A 14075-nucleotide genomic window follows, 5' to 3' on the forward strand; every position below is an offset into this window, starting at 1 on the left:
ATATATTTTTATATTGTAATAATTTCACATTTAAACTCCAAAATTAATGTAGAGACAACATAAAGAGAGTAGCCTATATTTTAAATATTTGTTTAATGGCATATTTTTATGAATGAAGGCTTCACTGATACCAATGTCTCTATGAAATTTATTTTTTTTCCCTAAATTTTAGCCATTAATTATAGCCATTCAGTATTACAGTAAATTGGAAGCTATAATTTTAGTTATTAGGCTTTATACAACTTTTCATTTATGTGAACTTTAAACAATCTTCACATAAACCCATTATAATAATAAATGTCATATTTACCTGTGCCCTTCAATATATCAGGACTCAATTTATTTATTTTATTTTTTTTTTAGCTAGATTTAACAGGTATGATATATAGCCTACATAAATTTAATAAAGTTATCAAACAGTTCACAGTCTTCACTGAGAAAATTATTAATCCTTATTAAAGCTACAAAAGTTATTCAGTCAAGACCAGTGAGTGTTTTTCTCTTTTTCTTTGATTAACATTAATGAGGTTTATTAGGCTGCTGTCACTTTAAGAGCTGAAGCTCATGATGCAGATCTGACGCGCATCCCATTTTCTCACAACTCTACGTTCATTTAAGACTTCATTTAACTCATTTAAGACTGTGCTTGCGAGGATACTCTCTTTTGTGTCTTATCGAGCTGGAATGGTTTAAAAGCATCTGCATGAATAAGAGCGTGATCATCTAATGTAACGCTGCCAAAATATGACAGGAAATATGTTGCGTTAAACTGAAAAAATTAATTGCATGCTCTAAATATTATATATATTCTAATAATATGATATCATGATATCAATTTTAAGGATCCCATAATATGCATTTTTTCCTTATATCGCCCACCCCTAAGTGGATGTCTTTATTGTGTGAGCTGTAAGTTCTCTCTCTGCAGAAGCTCGGATAGCAGGCACATTCAACAGGACTGGCCTTCCCCCATTTAGTGGCATGCATGCAAGACCACGGATTCTCTTACCTGTTTCCGTGTCCTTGTCTTCCCAGTTCTGAGTTTAATGTATCTGGCAATCAACTCATTCCGACCTAGGGAAAGACAAAAGATGAGATGTGTGGAGATGTAATAGTGTAAATGCAATTACCCAAATCAAAGCAGAAATGCGAGCCAATGAGCCAAAGTTTCTACCACCTCAGTTGTTGCCACTATGTCAGCGACATGTAACAATCTTTAGCCCAGTGAATAAACAAACACGCCTAATTTAAATGAAAACTTGGCTGTGAGTGCCATTACCATGAAAATAGCCCAACAAATCTACAGCTTTTCAATTTAATCTAATTTATTCCCAATTTCTTCAAAGCCTCATGCTATGAAAAGAAACAGATCCAGACATGCATATGGTTACAGCACGTAACATATTCATTTAACACACTACTGTTCTCACTAAATAATAATTAAAGCATGGTTTTGTAGTGATCTCCAATTAATGGCAGCTCTACACATTCTTGCGCCCTCGGCACTGCTCTAATTACTGATGCAAGGCACAATGACCCCTGCTTAGCCTTTTCATATGTTAATAACATACCGCCACCCCAAAACTATTACGCAAATTATAGGTAAGGAGCCACTCTAATTATGTGTCCAGCTGTAGCCAACGGTTGCCATAGAGCCCCATTTTTTTTAATTCAGGGCCATGTACTAAAACTAGCTTTTTAAACAGGCAACCGCAAAATTGATGTAGCTACAATTTACCACGTGTCCACCCAATTTACATTGGAACAACAATAAACTTATATTTCCACAAAATATAATTAGCATAAAGTAAAAAGAATTGAGCACTGTATATGTGAATATACACACACACAAACATATATACACACACACACACACACACACACATACATACATCCATAGATGCAGAAAATCCCACTTTATGTATGAAATTTGCATAGAATTTGGAGGCTATTATGTGGATAAAAGATGAAAATAGGGGTGTAACAATATATCGTGCCACAATATATCGCAATGTAAAAATGCAACAATACGTATCGTGGATAGTGACATGATATGTATCATGTTAGTTCATCCAAAATTAAAAAAAAAATACTGTGTGAGAACAAAATTCAAGTTTTCAGAGTTCTAGTGTCAGTACTACATTAAACTGCTATATATAATGTTGATTATAATGTATAATAATGCAATGGGGGAATATTTGTGGGTCCTGATAATGCCAAATGTCTTATGTTACCAGTAAAAAGTGGCCTACATCTATTTTAAATATATCTAGTCAGTGACAGAATGCAAGCATATTCGTCTAAAATAATTCTGTATTTTCAGCTTCTATAAAAATAATATTTTTATTCTGGTGTCACCATTGTCCTTGGGTTACAAGCACCAAGTCCAAGCCTATTCATTTAAACCCACAATGTAATATCAAAATTAGCATTTTAGCATCAACAGTACATTTTTTGTTAACCTTTTGTCATATGTCTTGGAGTATCGCAATAATATCGTATCGTGAGTTCAGTATCGTGATATGTATCGAATCAGGACATCAGGAGGGTATCGTTACACCCCTAGATGGAAATCCTCTCGATTTTGAACAGGAATTCTGTCCCCCCTTGAAATTCACTTCCTGGACTCCGTCCCCCCTGAGTCCAGCCTTTTATTAATTTTTCTGGCCTCTGATTAGCAGGGAATGGGAATGACCTGAACACAGCGAGACTTGAACTCATAAAAGCCATATGAACACCACTGCTCAACATGTAACTAACAACCAGACCATGGCTCCATCAAAGCACATGCTAAAATTAAAGGTAGACTTGTTGAGGAAAAAAAAAGATGAGTTGAGGAGGTGAGACAGCAGATGTGTTCTGGGTGTGGAGTGGGGTGACTGGCCATGGCGGAGGCTGGGCTGAGGTCTGTTGTTTGTGAAATGGGCACACACTGAGATGGCAAAGCCGCATCATCCACCTGCTGTGCGCTGGGCTCGCCGTGTTCAGGTGGGCTGGGTAATCTCCTGAGCTTCTGCTATTAGGCACACCTGTCGTGTGAAAGGGAATCTCTTTCTCACTCACCTCCTCTCTCTGACATACCAGTAATTTGCTTTTCTCTCAGTAAAATCCTCACGAGTTTTAAAACCAATGGGAACCATAAAGAATGAATCGGACCTGCTGATATCAGGGTTTTTTTGCACGTCCTGTCTGCGTTTTTAGAGAGCCCCGCACATGACATGCAGGAAAAAACATCCACGAATTAACAGTTCGTTTCCATGACTTACTAATACATGAGCACGTTTTACAAAATAATTATTATTTCCCTCGTTTTACTAAATCGTGGCCACCTTGTAATAATTTGTTCCCTCATGTTGATTTAACTAAAACAAGTGATTTACTAAACTAAAGGAACAAATTATTATAGTGTGCACATGATTTTAAAACAAGGGAACAAATTAGAGAATCATGGCCATGATTTACTAAAACGAGAGAACGAATTCATAATTCTTGGCTATATGTCCGCATGTCATGTGCAGGGCTGATGATTTATGCAAATGAGGTAATGACACAAACATGCCAACAAAATCAGTGCTGACCATCATTTGTATGCCGCTATTCCCAATCTTTCTGGCTAGTTATGAGAAGGTGCTGAAGACTAACACAATCTGTTATACTTTACTGGGACTGTACTGCATTACCATACCTGAATAGTCTATTTTAAATTTAAAAAAAAATGATTGACTTTTTGATTGAAAATTTACATAAATGTCTCTTTTCCTGTTTTTTGCATTAAGTTAATTGCACCAGAAAAATAAGCTAGAGATGTGAATAAGGTGCAATTTAAAATAATAATAATTATAACAAGCCTAATTTACATCAGGTCTGTTTCACTGAAAAAGATGACAGTGACTTCATTTGAATACTCATACCTTGGGGCAAACTGGACTGCAGTTGATTAGTGAATAAGAAGGTTTTTAGACTTGAATAATAGCACGTAAATCGGTTTATAAATTTGCCCTAAATTTTCTACAAAAACACTTTGCTTAAAGTCGCATTGTGACGTACTTCCGAGGGCAATGGATTATTGGGGGGGGGGGGGGGGGGGGGGGAATTGTAAGGTTTTGTTAATTGGTTGTTGACTATTGAGATGTGGGCGTTGCACTCAAAAGTGGAGGCAGATGAACCTGAGCTTGTAAGGAGCGGGGTTTAAGTGGACTAAATGATTGGAGAAGTCCTGCATATGTCACAAGAGAGAAGTGTGTCATCCTCACCAGAAGATCCAGTTATCAAATTTTGATTAAACAGTATGAGGTCAAAACATTAAAAAATAAATAAATAATTAAAATGTATACATGGATGAATCGTTCACAATAAGATGCATTTAGAACATAGAAGAATTTTAATTTCACGCCAACTAGACCTATGAATTTATCATCAATGTCGAAATAAATCTGAGAAAGCCCCAAACAGGCACTGATTTCTTTTAAAGTCCAAACTCTGGAATTACCCACAAACCATGCACATGTGTTGCTAGCAATTTGTGAGATGTCTACATGATAAAAATAAAAACTCCCTCTACAAAGGCCTTGTGCTAACAGGTGTGTAGCGCTCCCCAACATAGCCTGAAGCCAATGAGTGTGCGATTCCAACATGCGTGCTTGATGCATGTGTGGGCTGAATGGATGGACAGCTCTCTTTCTTCACGTAGGCCTTTCTGTTAAGGCTATAACAACGGCGGGAGATCATGTGACCTCCAGGACAAATAAATAGCATCTGGGGATTTTCAGTTCTAGCCCACCTCCTCAGCATGCCAACACTGTAATCTCTCCCAGATGAAGCCAGGGCCTCGCCACTTTCAATAATTCACACACTGTGTACACATAACATGACAATAAGGGCATTCATGCAGACGCCTGATTCCTAGATCAAAGCTCACAAACGGCCAGCTGTAAGCATGCTTACTGCTGAATAATTCATTCTTTTCACCGCCTTGAAAAAAACCCTGCTCAGCGGGACTTGGGCAGCAAGCTTTCTTTCCTGTGTTAGCCGTGCAAAACAACGTTGGCAGAAAGAAAGTCAAAAAAGAGGGTAAGGACGCACTGGAGGTCCTGAAACCCCAGGAGACAATCTGCCCCCCATGACAATAATAAGAAAAAAATAAATACATTGCATTTTTAAAGTAATATGTGTTACAGTTTTATTCTATTCTAAAAGAATGTGAACAGGTGCCCTGCATGTGATTGGACTGTGAAACCCCAATTTGCCAAAGAAACTCGTATTGTTATTATTTTGTGATTTGACAAATCAATGAGAATATCTATGAATGATAATAATAAAAGTTTTTTAACAGTAGATAATTCAAATTTCAATATAAATTTTACAGATTTGGGCTGATTAAGTTAGTTCAGTTAACAAAATTTTTTAACTGACTTTTTACAAAACTGGTGAAATGAATCAAACCTCTGTCAATAAAAGTGTCTGAAATGACATAAAAACTGAATCTGACATTCTTTGCTTTGTGTGAACAGGTCCATATGAATGTACCAATTCGATTTAAAGTCTTGTCCATGGTGGATATTCATGGGGAATATATTCATTCAGCAGTGTGGTGTACACGAGGAGGAGGACGGCAGGGCAGGGGGTGGGAACAGGGAGGATGTGAACTCTTGAAAGAGTTCTCCAGATGTCAGTCAAAACAGTAGGGAAAGGATTAGGTATTTATGGTCTGGCTAAAAAGCAGAGCACAGAGCAAGAAGAAATCCGTCCTCTCAAGGAAAAGCCTTCCCTTAATTTCAAAGACAGTAGAGTCCATATCAATAGTTCCTAAAACAGCAGAAGCCACTCAGTGGGGCCTGCCGGTACCCCTCTTTCTAGGATTGTCCCCCAGCTGACTCTTCATTCAATTAGGAATGCATCTCCGCCCTTTGCGCCAACTCCCTCAGAGGAAAGGGGAGCGGACTCCCTCCCCACTCCCTACTGAGAGCTGTCAGCACTCCCACCTCAATTTAGACACTAACTCATCCTCCCCTGCTCAGACTCCTCAGTTATGCACCGACAGACTCTGGCCATTGAAGGCTTTCTCTGAATAGGGTGTGTCTTTGATAGCTGCACAGTCTGGAGCCGAGGTGTGACTGTAGCTGGACGTAGCTAAGCCAGAGAACAATTAACAGTCTTGGTACAAGGGTTCACCCTCTCAATACATTCATCCATCCCTTGGTTCCTGCATCCCCTTTTTAAACTGATGAGGTTTACACAGCTGCTGCTTTGCTCCCCCATGACTCCCCACTGCAGCCCACTTTACCACACATTCACTCTCACCTTACAATGCTGCATCACACTTTTTTTTTTAATTTGGATGAGGTTTCATTACCTCAACTGGGCTGCTCTCAAACAACTTGGCACAACATTTCCTCAGTGTTTTATGGCTGTTTCTCAGTATTGCCAAAACACCCTAGCAGCAGTGAACTTTCAAATTACTAATCACCATTAATGTGTCAAGACTCAGTATCTTATCTCAGCCCACAACGACATCCCTCATCTTAAAAATGTATATCAAATGTGCCTTGTACATTGTCTACTTTGCGTAATTACCTCTCTACTGCAAGAAAAGACCAGTGGACCATAAAGCTCTGCTGAAAGAAACAGTTGGTCCAAGCTGATCGTTTATCCTCATTAGATCCATCCAGCTGGCTAGGGCCACATTCATTTAAAACTGCAGAATTCAGTTATGTCCAAACAATTAACATTGAGCACCTTAAGCAGTTAACGACAGGTCCAACCCAGCACTCATTAGCTAGTTGATCAACTGGACCAACTACTAGACCATCTTGGTCAAGCTGGTTAGAGTTTGTACACCACATTGGACCAGCTGCTATGCTCCAAAAAACAGCTTTTCTGCCTTAAACTGATATGACCCGGTTACTACAGCAGGGTGAAGCAACACGTGTAAACTCCGAACTCCTCACAGTTTAACTGGGGTAAAACCATCACCAGCCCTTACATTGGCATCCCCTGTGCCCTTCAAAGCCCTCTGCAGAAGTTTCAAGCGTGTCTAGATGATTGATTAACTGGACTATTAGCTGTTGGAACTAGTTTCGACCTGGTAGATCAAATTGATCAAGCTGGTTAAAGCTGGCAGACCACCTTGGAACAGCAACAAATCAGTTTTCATGTCCCAGAAATAAGCTTGACCATTTTTAGTTGGTGTGAGCAGTGTTTTTCTCGCACGTGGCACACCTCCTTACAGGTCTAACTAGGATAAAACCATCACCAGCCCTTACATTAGCATTCTCTCAGCCTTGGAACAAGTTCAATCTGGTCAAGATGATTGATTAACTAACTGGACTATCATTTGGTGGACTTGCTGTTGACCTGGTAGACCATTTTAATCAAGCTGGTTAGAGATGGTAGACCACCTTGGAACAGCAAAACAACAGCTGTCCCAAAAATGAATTTGAACACCTTAGGCCGGTATGAGCTATTCTTTTTTTCTAGCAACATGTGGCAGTGTCCTCCTCCTTAAAGGTCTAACTGGGATGAAACCATCAACACCAGCCCTTCCATTAGCATCCTCTCAGCCCCTCACAGATAGCTCTCCACAGGAGCCAAAGAGCCTCTGCAGCAGGAGTGTGTTATATCATTTAAAAAGACAGCATAAAATTGCCATTGATTCCACACCGAGGGGGTGAAGCAAATAAAGCCCCACATCCTTCCTGCCAGCATGTCATAGCAAAGATGATTTAATCAAAGAAAAATCCTGCAGCTCGGCTCAGACCCCATGCCATAAACATTGTCCTCATTTATAGTTATAGCATATTAAAGCATTTTAATGGCTTTGGTTATGTTCTTTGATTGCTAAAAACACATCACATTTTTTTTCTCAGAGCATTTTAAAGCACTCATTTCCTGTTGTACCACATTTGTTTAACGCAGGCCTGACCGCACTCACATCTGGCCAGTTGGACAACGATGAAATCAGTGGATGCTGGACCGTGGCCATACAGTCAGTCAGCAGCGAGAGATTTCTCACATAAAAGCTCACTTCAATGGCTTCACCCCATCCAAATCTAGCATTAATCCTCAATAGGCCACAAGTTTTGATTGTTCTTAACATTCTTTCCTGTGAGATTTCAAATGTGTGCAATAAAGCATTATACTTGATAATTTTTATTTTTTATTTTATGCAAACACAAACGATTGCTTTGAATCAATCTGCTAGTCAATATGAGTACACTCAATTGTTCAGTACTAAATTAACCCTGAATATATTTCATAACAATATATTTATGTATATATTTGATAGTGATTTGAACATTTACACTTTCACTCAAAATACACTCAATCCAAATCCAAGTGGAATTTAATCATCCAACTGGGCGATATTATCAAATCTATTGCTAGTTAAAATATCCATAGGCAATTGTGTATATTTTTTGGGGAGTACATTTGAAGAAAGATATACATGCTTGGTAGCTAGTAATTTGGGGTAGTGTAGTTATTGAGTAGTACTTCTGTCACTATGGACAATATACCACAAAAGCATAAATTCTTTGGGTTTGATATTCCCCCGGTGAGACCTGTGGAGACAGCAGCCCTTCTCCTGTGTGCAGTACAAGACACAATGCCCCTGCTTCCCTGTCACGCGTGATAGATGACTCGAGGGTCTCCGGCCTCCATTAGCATCACAATAGACTAAACCAACAATATGGAGGCATTCACTCCAAGGGTCCCTGGCTTGGCTGGGCTGGGGGAAGGGCCAGAGTGGGGCAAAGGGAGGCAGGCAGGAAGCCTTTTACTCGCAAGAACAACAGCATTCAAGGAACACTGCTTGCTAGGAGGGGAACCCACATAGACAGGAGACAAAGAGCAAGATTTGTGCATTGGAAGTTGAGCAGGTGACACAGAACTAGATTCAAAAGCGCAAAATGAGGCACACAAAAGGATGAGGTTCATGCAAAAGTTTACCCAGCAAAGATTTTCAGGATTGTGACTAATTTCACAATTGCAACAACTAATTTCTGAGTACATTCACAAATGAGAAAATATAGGCCTATTTCTTCAAAATAATAGTGCAAGCAAACTACAAAAAAAATTATTGACCACTCTACGTTAAGTCTAATAAGATTAGTAAATGTGAAAATATATTTGAACTTGACCTTCCAAGAAACTAGCTCTTACAAGAGAATGTGCCTAACCTTTATCTAGCAACTGAAATCCATTTAGAAGGCTGTTCATAAACATATGAATCATGCAAACCAGTTGCCTAATTCAGGGGGTTTACATTTCCTCATTACAGGGTCATAAGTTACACTTAAAACAAAGTTTCTTTACTGGCATTGTGGTTCCCAACCATTGTGGTTCCCAACCCTGGTCATGGATGCCCTCAACACATTTTTAAGGGGCAGTTTACAAGACACCGTTTTTAACTAAAACCTACAAATCTTGTATGTGTTTTGGCCATTTTTAGTACATTGTTGTTGTGTAAACATACCCTAAGTCTGTCTTATCTGACACTGGACTTGGGCTGTGTCCAAAATTATCCCCTATACACTGATTCAGTATTCCATACATTACTCCACGAATATAGTTCACTTGAGGGAGTGAACGAAAACGAGTGAGTGAATTCGGACACTGAGTGCACTGGAAGGGATGCCGCTTTTGAATAGTTTGTGTTTGCTGTTTAATAATCATTTGAAACTTAGCAAACTGACAGCTCCAGTAGTAATGAAAATATTTATCTTGAACTCTGTCAAGGAAACTATGTATAAACCTTAATTAATCAATTTAATAATCAATTAAAAAATGATTTATACCTGTATGATATTATGCTGTACCCACATTGGACCAGCGGTGTGGAAAATGTGTGGATGGATGATTCAGCTGCGGGCACCATCTTCTGGTCAAACACGGGAATTAATTTGGTGCACGACTCTCACAGTGCATTATGGGTATTCTCTAGCCGTTGAGCATACATTGTTTGTACACTCGTTATTGCGGTGCATTGTGGGATTGAATGAGTGCACTCGATAGCATCCATTTTGGTTTCGGACACCACTACAAATGGCTGTCCCTTCAAATAGTGCCCTATTTAAGGGTATAGGGGGCGATTTCAGATACAGCATTGGAATCTTTACTAATGAGCTGATGAGTTGAATCAGGTGTGTTTGATTAGAGAAACATTTAAAATGTGCAGTGCTGGGGGGACTCCAGTCCCAGGGATGGGAAACACTGCCATTAAGAACCTTTTACATGAATTGTACAAAATGCCCTTTGTAAGTGTCATAAGATTTTTAAATGTTCTTCACACTAAAAAAATTTCCTTCAAGTATCTTCCACTGAACGGTTCTTTTGGGGAACCAAAAAAATGGTTTATTCTATCACATTTAATTTAACCAAATTCGACATGCACTTAGCAAGACCCTGGCCTTTAAAGGTCAAAACACTGGCCTCTCACCCACCCTTTGACTCGAACAAGCTTAGAGTTCAAGATCATGCATTTTGCACTGTGACCTAATGAGTGTGTGCGAGTGTGTGTGTGTGTGTGTCTGGGATTGGGTTATTCTGCCGGGTCTGCCATCTGCCACCTGCTGAGAAAGCAAGACCTCCCTCACACACACATGCACATGCATCACCCACTTACCACACTCAGAAAGCCCCTTCATAGGAGAATGGAACAAGAAACAAGCTTTTCAAACCACATCATGTCCACGTATTAGTGATGTCTGGTAAGGCAGGATTCAAGATGTGAACAAACAACCAACCCAAATTAATAAAAAATGTAAGCAAATTATGTACGAATAAAAGAATCCTCTAGACTTTGATTAAAGTAAGGACTCAGGATAAAATATTATAGAGACTTGTGGGAGGGTTCTTTGACTTGGGTAAGTGAGGAACCACTAAGCAACCACAAAGAACACCCTAGCAAATGAACTACTTATGACCCAGTATGCTTCATTTTCGGTGTTCAACTCCTTTCGAGCACAATCGACTTTCAAAGCATACTCCATTGACCATGAGCATGGACGACGTGTTGGGTGCGTGTGCATCTAAAGTGCCTCTCTTCAAGCGCTCAGAGTACTTGCACATGTAATGGTGTTCACGCAGACACAAAAATCTAGCTGTAAGCAAACGCCATGCGTGGAAATCAGTAGACTGTGCTGACAATTTTGTCATGGACTCTCTGCAAAACAGTGGGAAGGAAAAGCCCTGGTGACACCTAACATCATGGGGGCAAGTTTTGCATGGGCAATATTAACATTCTCTCCATAAAATGTAAAAATCTAATTGATTGGCATCCTAAAAAAGCTATGTGAGTGTCATCAATGTCCATCCAAGGAAGTTTACTACAGCTTGCTGACACTGGACAAAAGAGGAAAATTTGATATACTTTCTAATCATCATGAAGGTGCTTGCTAGTCACTGTCATATAAAAATCAGGCTGATTTTAGAAGTCTCAGCTAGATGGAAGTACCTGATATCCAAGCTATGCACAGTTTTAGAGCTCAAAAGGAAGACTGAACAACACATATAGGCTAATTAATCACACAAAAATACTGAGAAAAATCCTTTTAATGCACCAGACAATACATTTATGTCCCATCTTATAAGGACACATTCATTCTGTTAATAATGCACAACATCACCAGGACACTGGTACACTGATGGTACATCTTTAATCTTTCAGATATTCTATTAAATCTAATCTTCACAGGCTTTTATTTATTCCAATCCACTCGAGCCAAGGATTTCTTGCTTTGTCTCAGCTTTCATATCTAACAGCCTATATTTCATGAGCTGATTCTCAATGCACATAAAAATCTTTAAAAGCATTTAACCTTAATGTACAAAATGCAGCTTCTGTTTGAGCCAGTCACTTATCAGAAGCTCATGGTGACGGCGGATGAGGATGGATTAATGCGCACCCTCATGAGATTGTAACGCACAACTGCCTTCAATAGCCACACTTGTTTTTGTGGTCTGTAAATAACGAACAGACAGGTCTGCAGGCCTGAAAACTGCTTCATGTTTCTTATTCGGCTATTACATCTTACTGAAAATTCCCCCCACTCCATCAATGTCATGCAATGCACTGCCGATCTGAAGTGAGCGGGAGTTTTGTATGTAACCAGGATCTACAAGCATGCGTTGGTAATAGACCATCACTTCAATCCAAAAAGACTGCCAGAGCACAGCTGAGAAATTCAATATCTAGGACAATTTATCAAGGATCAAAGTATAAAAATTAGAGTATCTGATACATTTTTGTGGTAAAATGAATTCCAAATGCAAATTTTAGCAAAATGCTGTCCTTTATTACTGAGGTTTTGATTGTTATTTAGGTTATTTAGACTGCAAATATTTTGTTTATAGTGATAGACAGATATATTGGCCAGTATGACCAATATTTGACTATTTTTAGATGTCTATATCTTGTCCAATTAACAAACTAACATTTTTCCTTCAGTCAGTCTCAACATTGCCAATAATATTTTTTTTAAACAGAGTAAATGGTGTATATAGCCACCGCATAGTTTATCCGCATCTATTGGATATTTAATGGTTTCTGGCTTTTGTAAGGTTTAGATTACTATTGTGATCATCTTGCAAATGATTAAATGGGAAGTGATTGATTATTCCAAAGATTTAAGCTCTAAGCTATCTCTTGAAGAGCACTAACAAGAGTGTGTTCCTGCTGTGCATGATAGCACAGCTGTTTGCGTTTGTGTATAAAAATGAGTTAAGTTTATTAATGTTGACATAAATTAATGTTACTTTGAAACGTGCAGTAAATTATTTTTCAGACCACACAAACAAACTCACAAAACAAAATGTAATGTCCAACTAATCATTAAGATGTATTGGTTATTACTCACTACACTTTTATTGTCTATGTTTTTCAAGTTTTCTATATCGGAATCCCAGAGGTCTCTCCTCTATTAATATGGACACTTATTTATTTATTTATTTTTCAAATCAGAATATTTAGTTTGAACTGATTTCAAAAAGAATATTTATCCATCCTTCATCATGTACATTATAATGCTGTGATGCCTAAAAAACCTTGTAGCATACAAACTATTTTAGAAAGTACAAAGTAAAATAGTTTTTTTCTTCCATAGCTCGAAAATAATTGCCAGTATCAGTCAATATTGGTGCATTAGTTGTTATAAAAAATTGATATTGATAGCCTAACCCTCTTTTTATATAATTGAGTGTTTTATGGATGTCTAACTAATCCAACTACGAAGTAATTAAAAGAACCAGTTCGAAACGACGCTTCATTCACAAAACTGAACATCACCAGTTCAAAGGGCACCAGAAATTAGTCGGTATGACTTAAGAATACGAATACAAATTGGTAATGCAGTTTTTAAAGCTGACTAATAGACCATCAGTCTTACCACAAGTACATCGACATGACAGCCAATCTATTAATTCATCATAGCACTGTCTTTAAATATAATAAATACCACTTTAAAAATCAATTGAAAGTGTATGAACACGAAATGAGATCGATAAGTAACTCCTGGTGACCTGCGAGAAGTCTGAAAGCTCTGGTCGCGGGCTCTAGGTCATGAGTCAGAGAACCGCGGCTGGATTAACGGTGGGCATCCATTGTGGGAACAGACAAGCCACCAGCAGAAATCTGTGGGTCGCAACCTGGAGGCTTCACCGAGACAGAGAGGATTACGCTAGACGACCCCTCGTAAATCCTCACGGTGAGGCGGCAGGTGAGGAGGAAGAGAAGGCCTGGGCGTCTTTCCTCTATTTTTCCTGTGTTTCCCAGCAGCCAGACTCCCGCCCTCTCTCCCAGGGTCTGCCTGTGCTCCCAAAGGACCAATTATTACAGCAAGTCCTCCACTGAATCACTCTATCAATTAGGAGGTGGTGAGTACATCATCACATATATTACTGCTGAGGCAGGCCTGGCTGTGGGGGTTAGGAGAGAAAGAGAGGAAGAGATGGATGGATGGACAGCACACTGATATGCTAGAGTCGGTCGCTGTAATCGGGGCTTCTCGGAGGTGCGGGACAACTCCACTTTCAGCCCTGCGGATGTGTGAACACACTGATGGCTGGCACCACGTTCAGAG

At 39.1% G+C, this 14075-nt stretch overlaps 1 protein-coding gene across 6 annotated transcripts in view; it reads right to left on the reverse strand.

Moving 5' to 3' along the window:
- Positions 1-14075, reverse strand: part of tead1b (TEA domain family member 1b) — a 75549-nt gene that overhangs the window by 22551 nt on the left and 38923 nt on the right. For all 6 annotated transcript variants that reach the window (XM_084110147.1, XM_084110145.1, XM_084110150.1 and 3 more), the window contains exon 4: positions 1010-1074. In XM_084110147.1, coding sequence (XP_083966273.1) covers positions 1010-1074 — 65 coding nt within the window. The remainder of the gene's footprint in view (positions 1-1009; positions 1075-14075) is intronic.

The sequence above is a fragment of the Abramis brama genome (assembly GCF_963993115.1).
Source record: "Abramis brama genome assembly, chromosome: 3".
Taxonomy (NCBI): Eukaryota; Metazoa; Chordata; class Actinopteri; order Cypriniformes; family Leuciscidae; genus Abramis; species Abramis brama.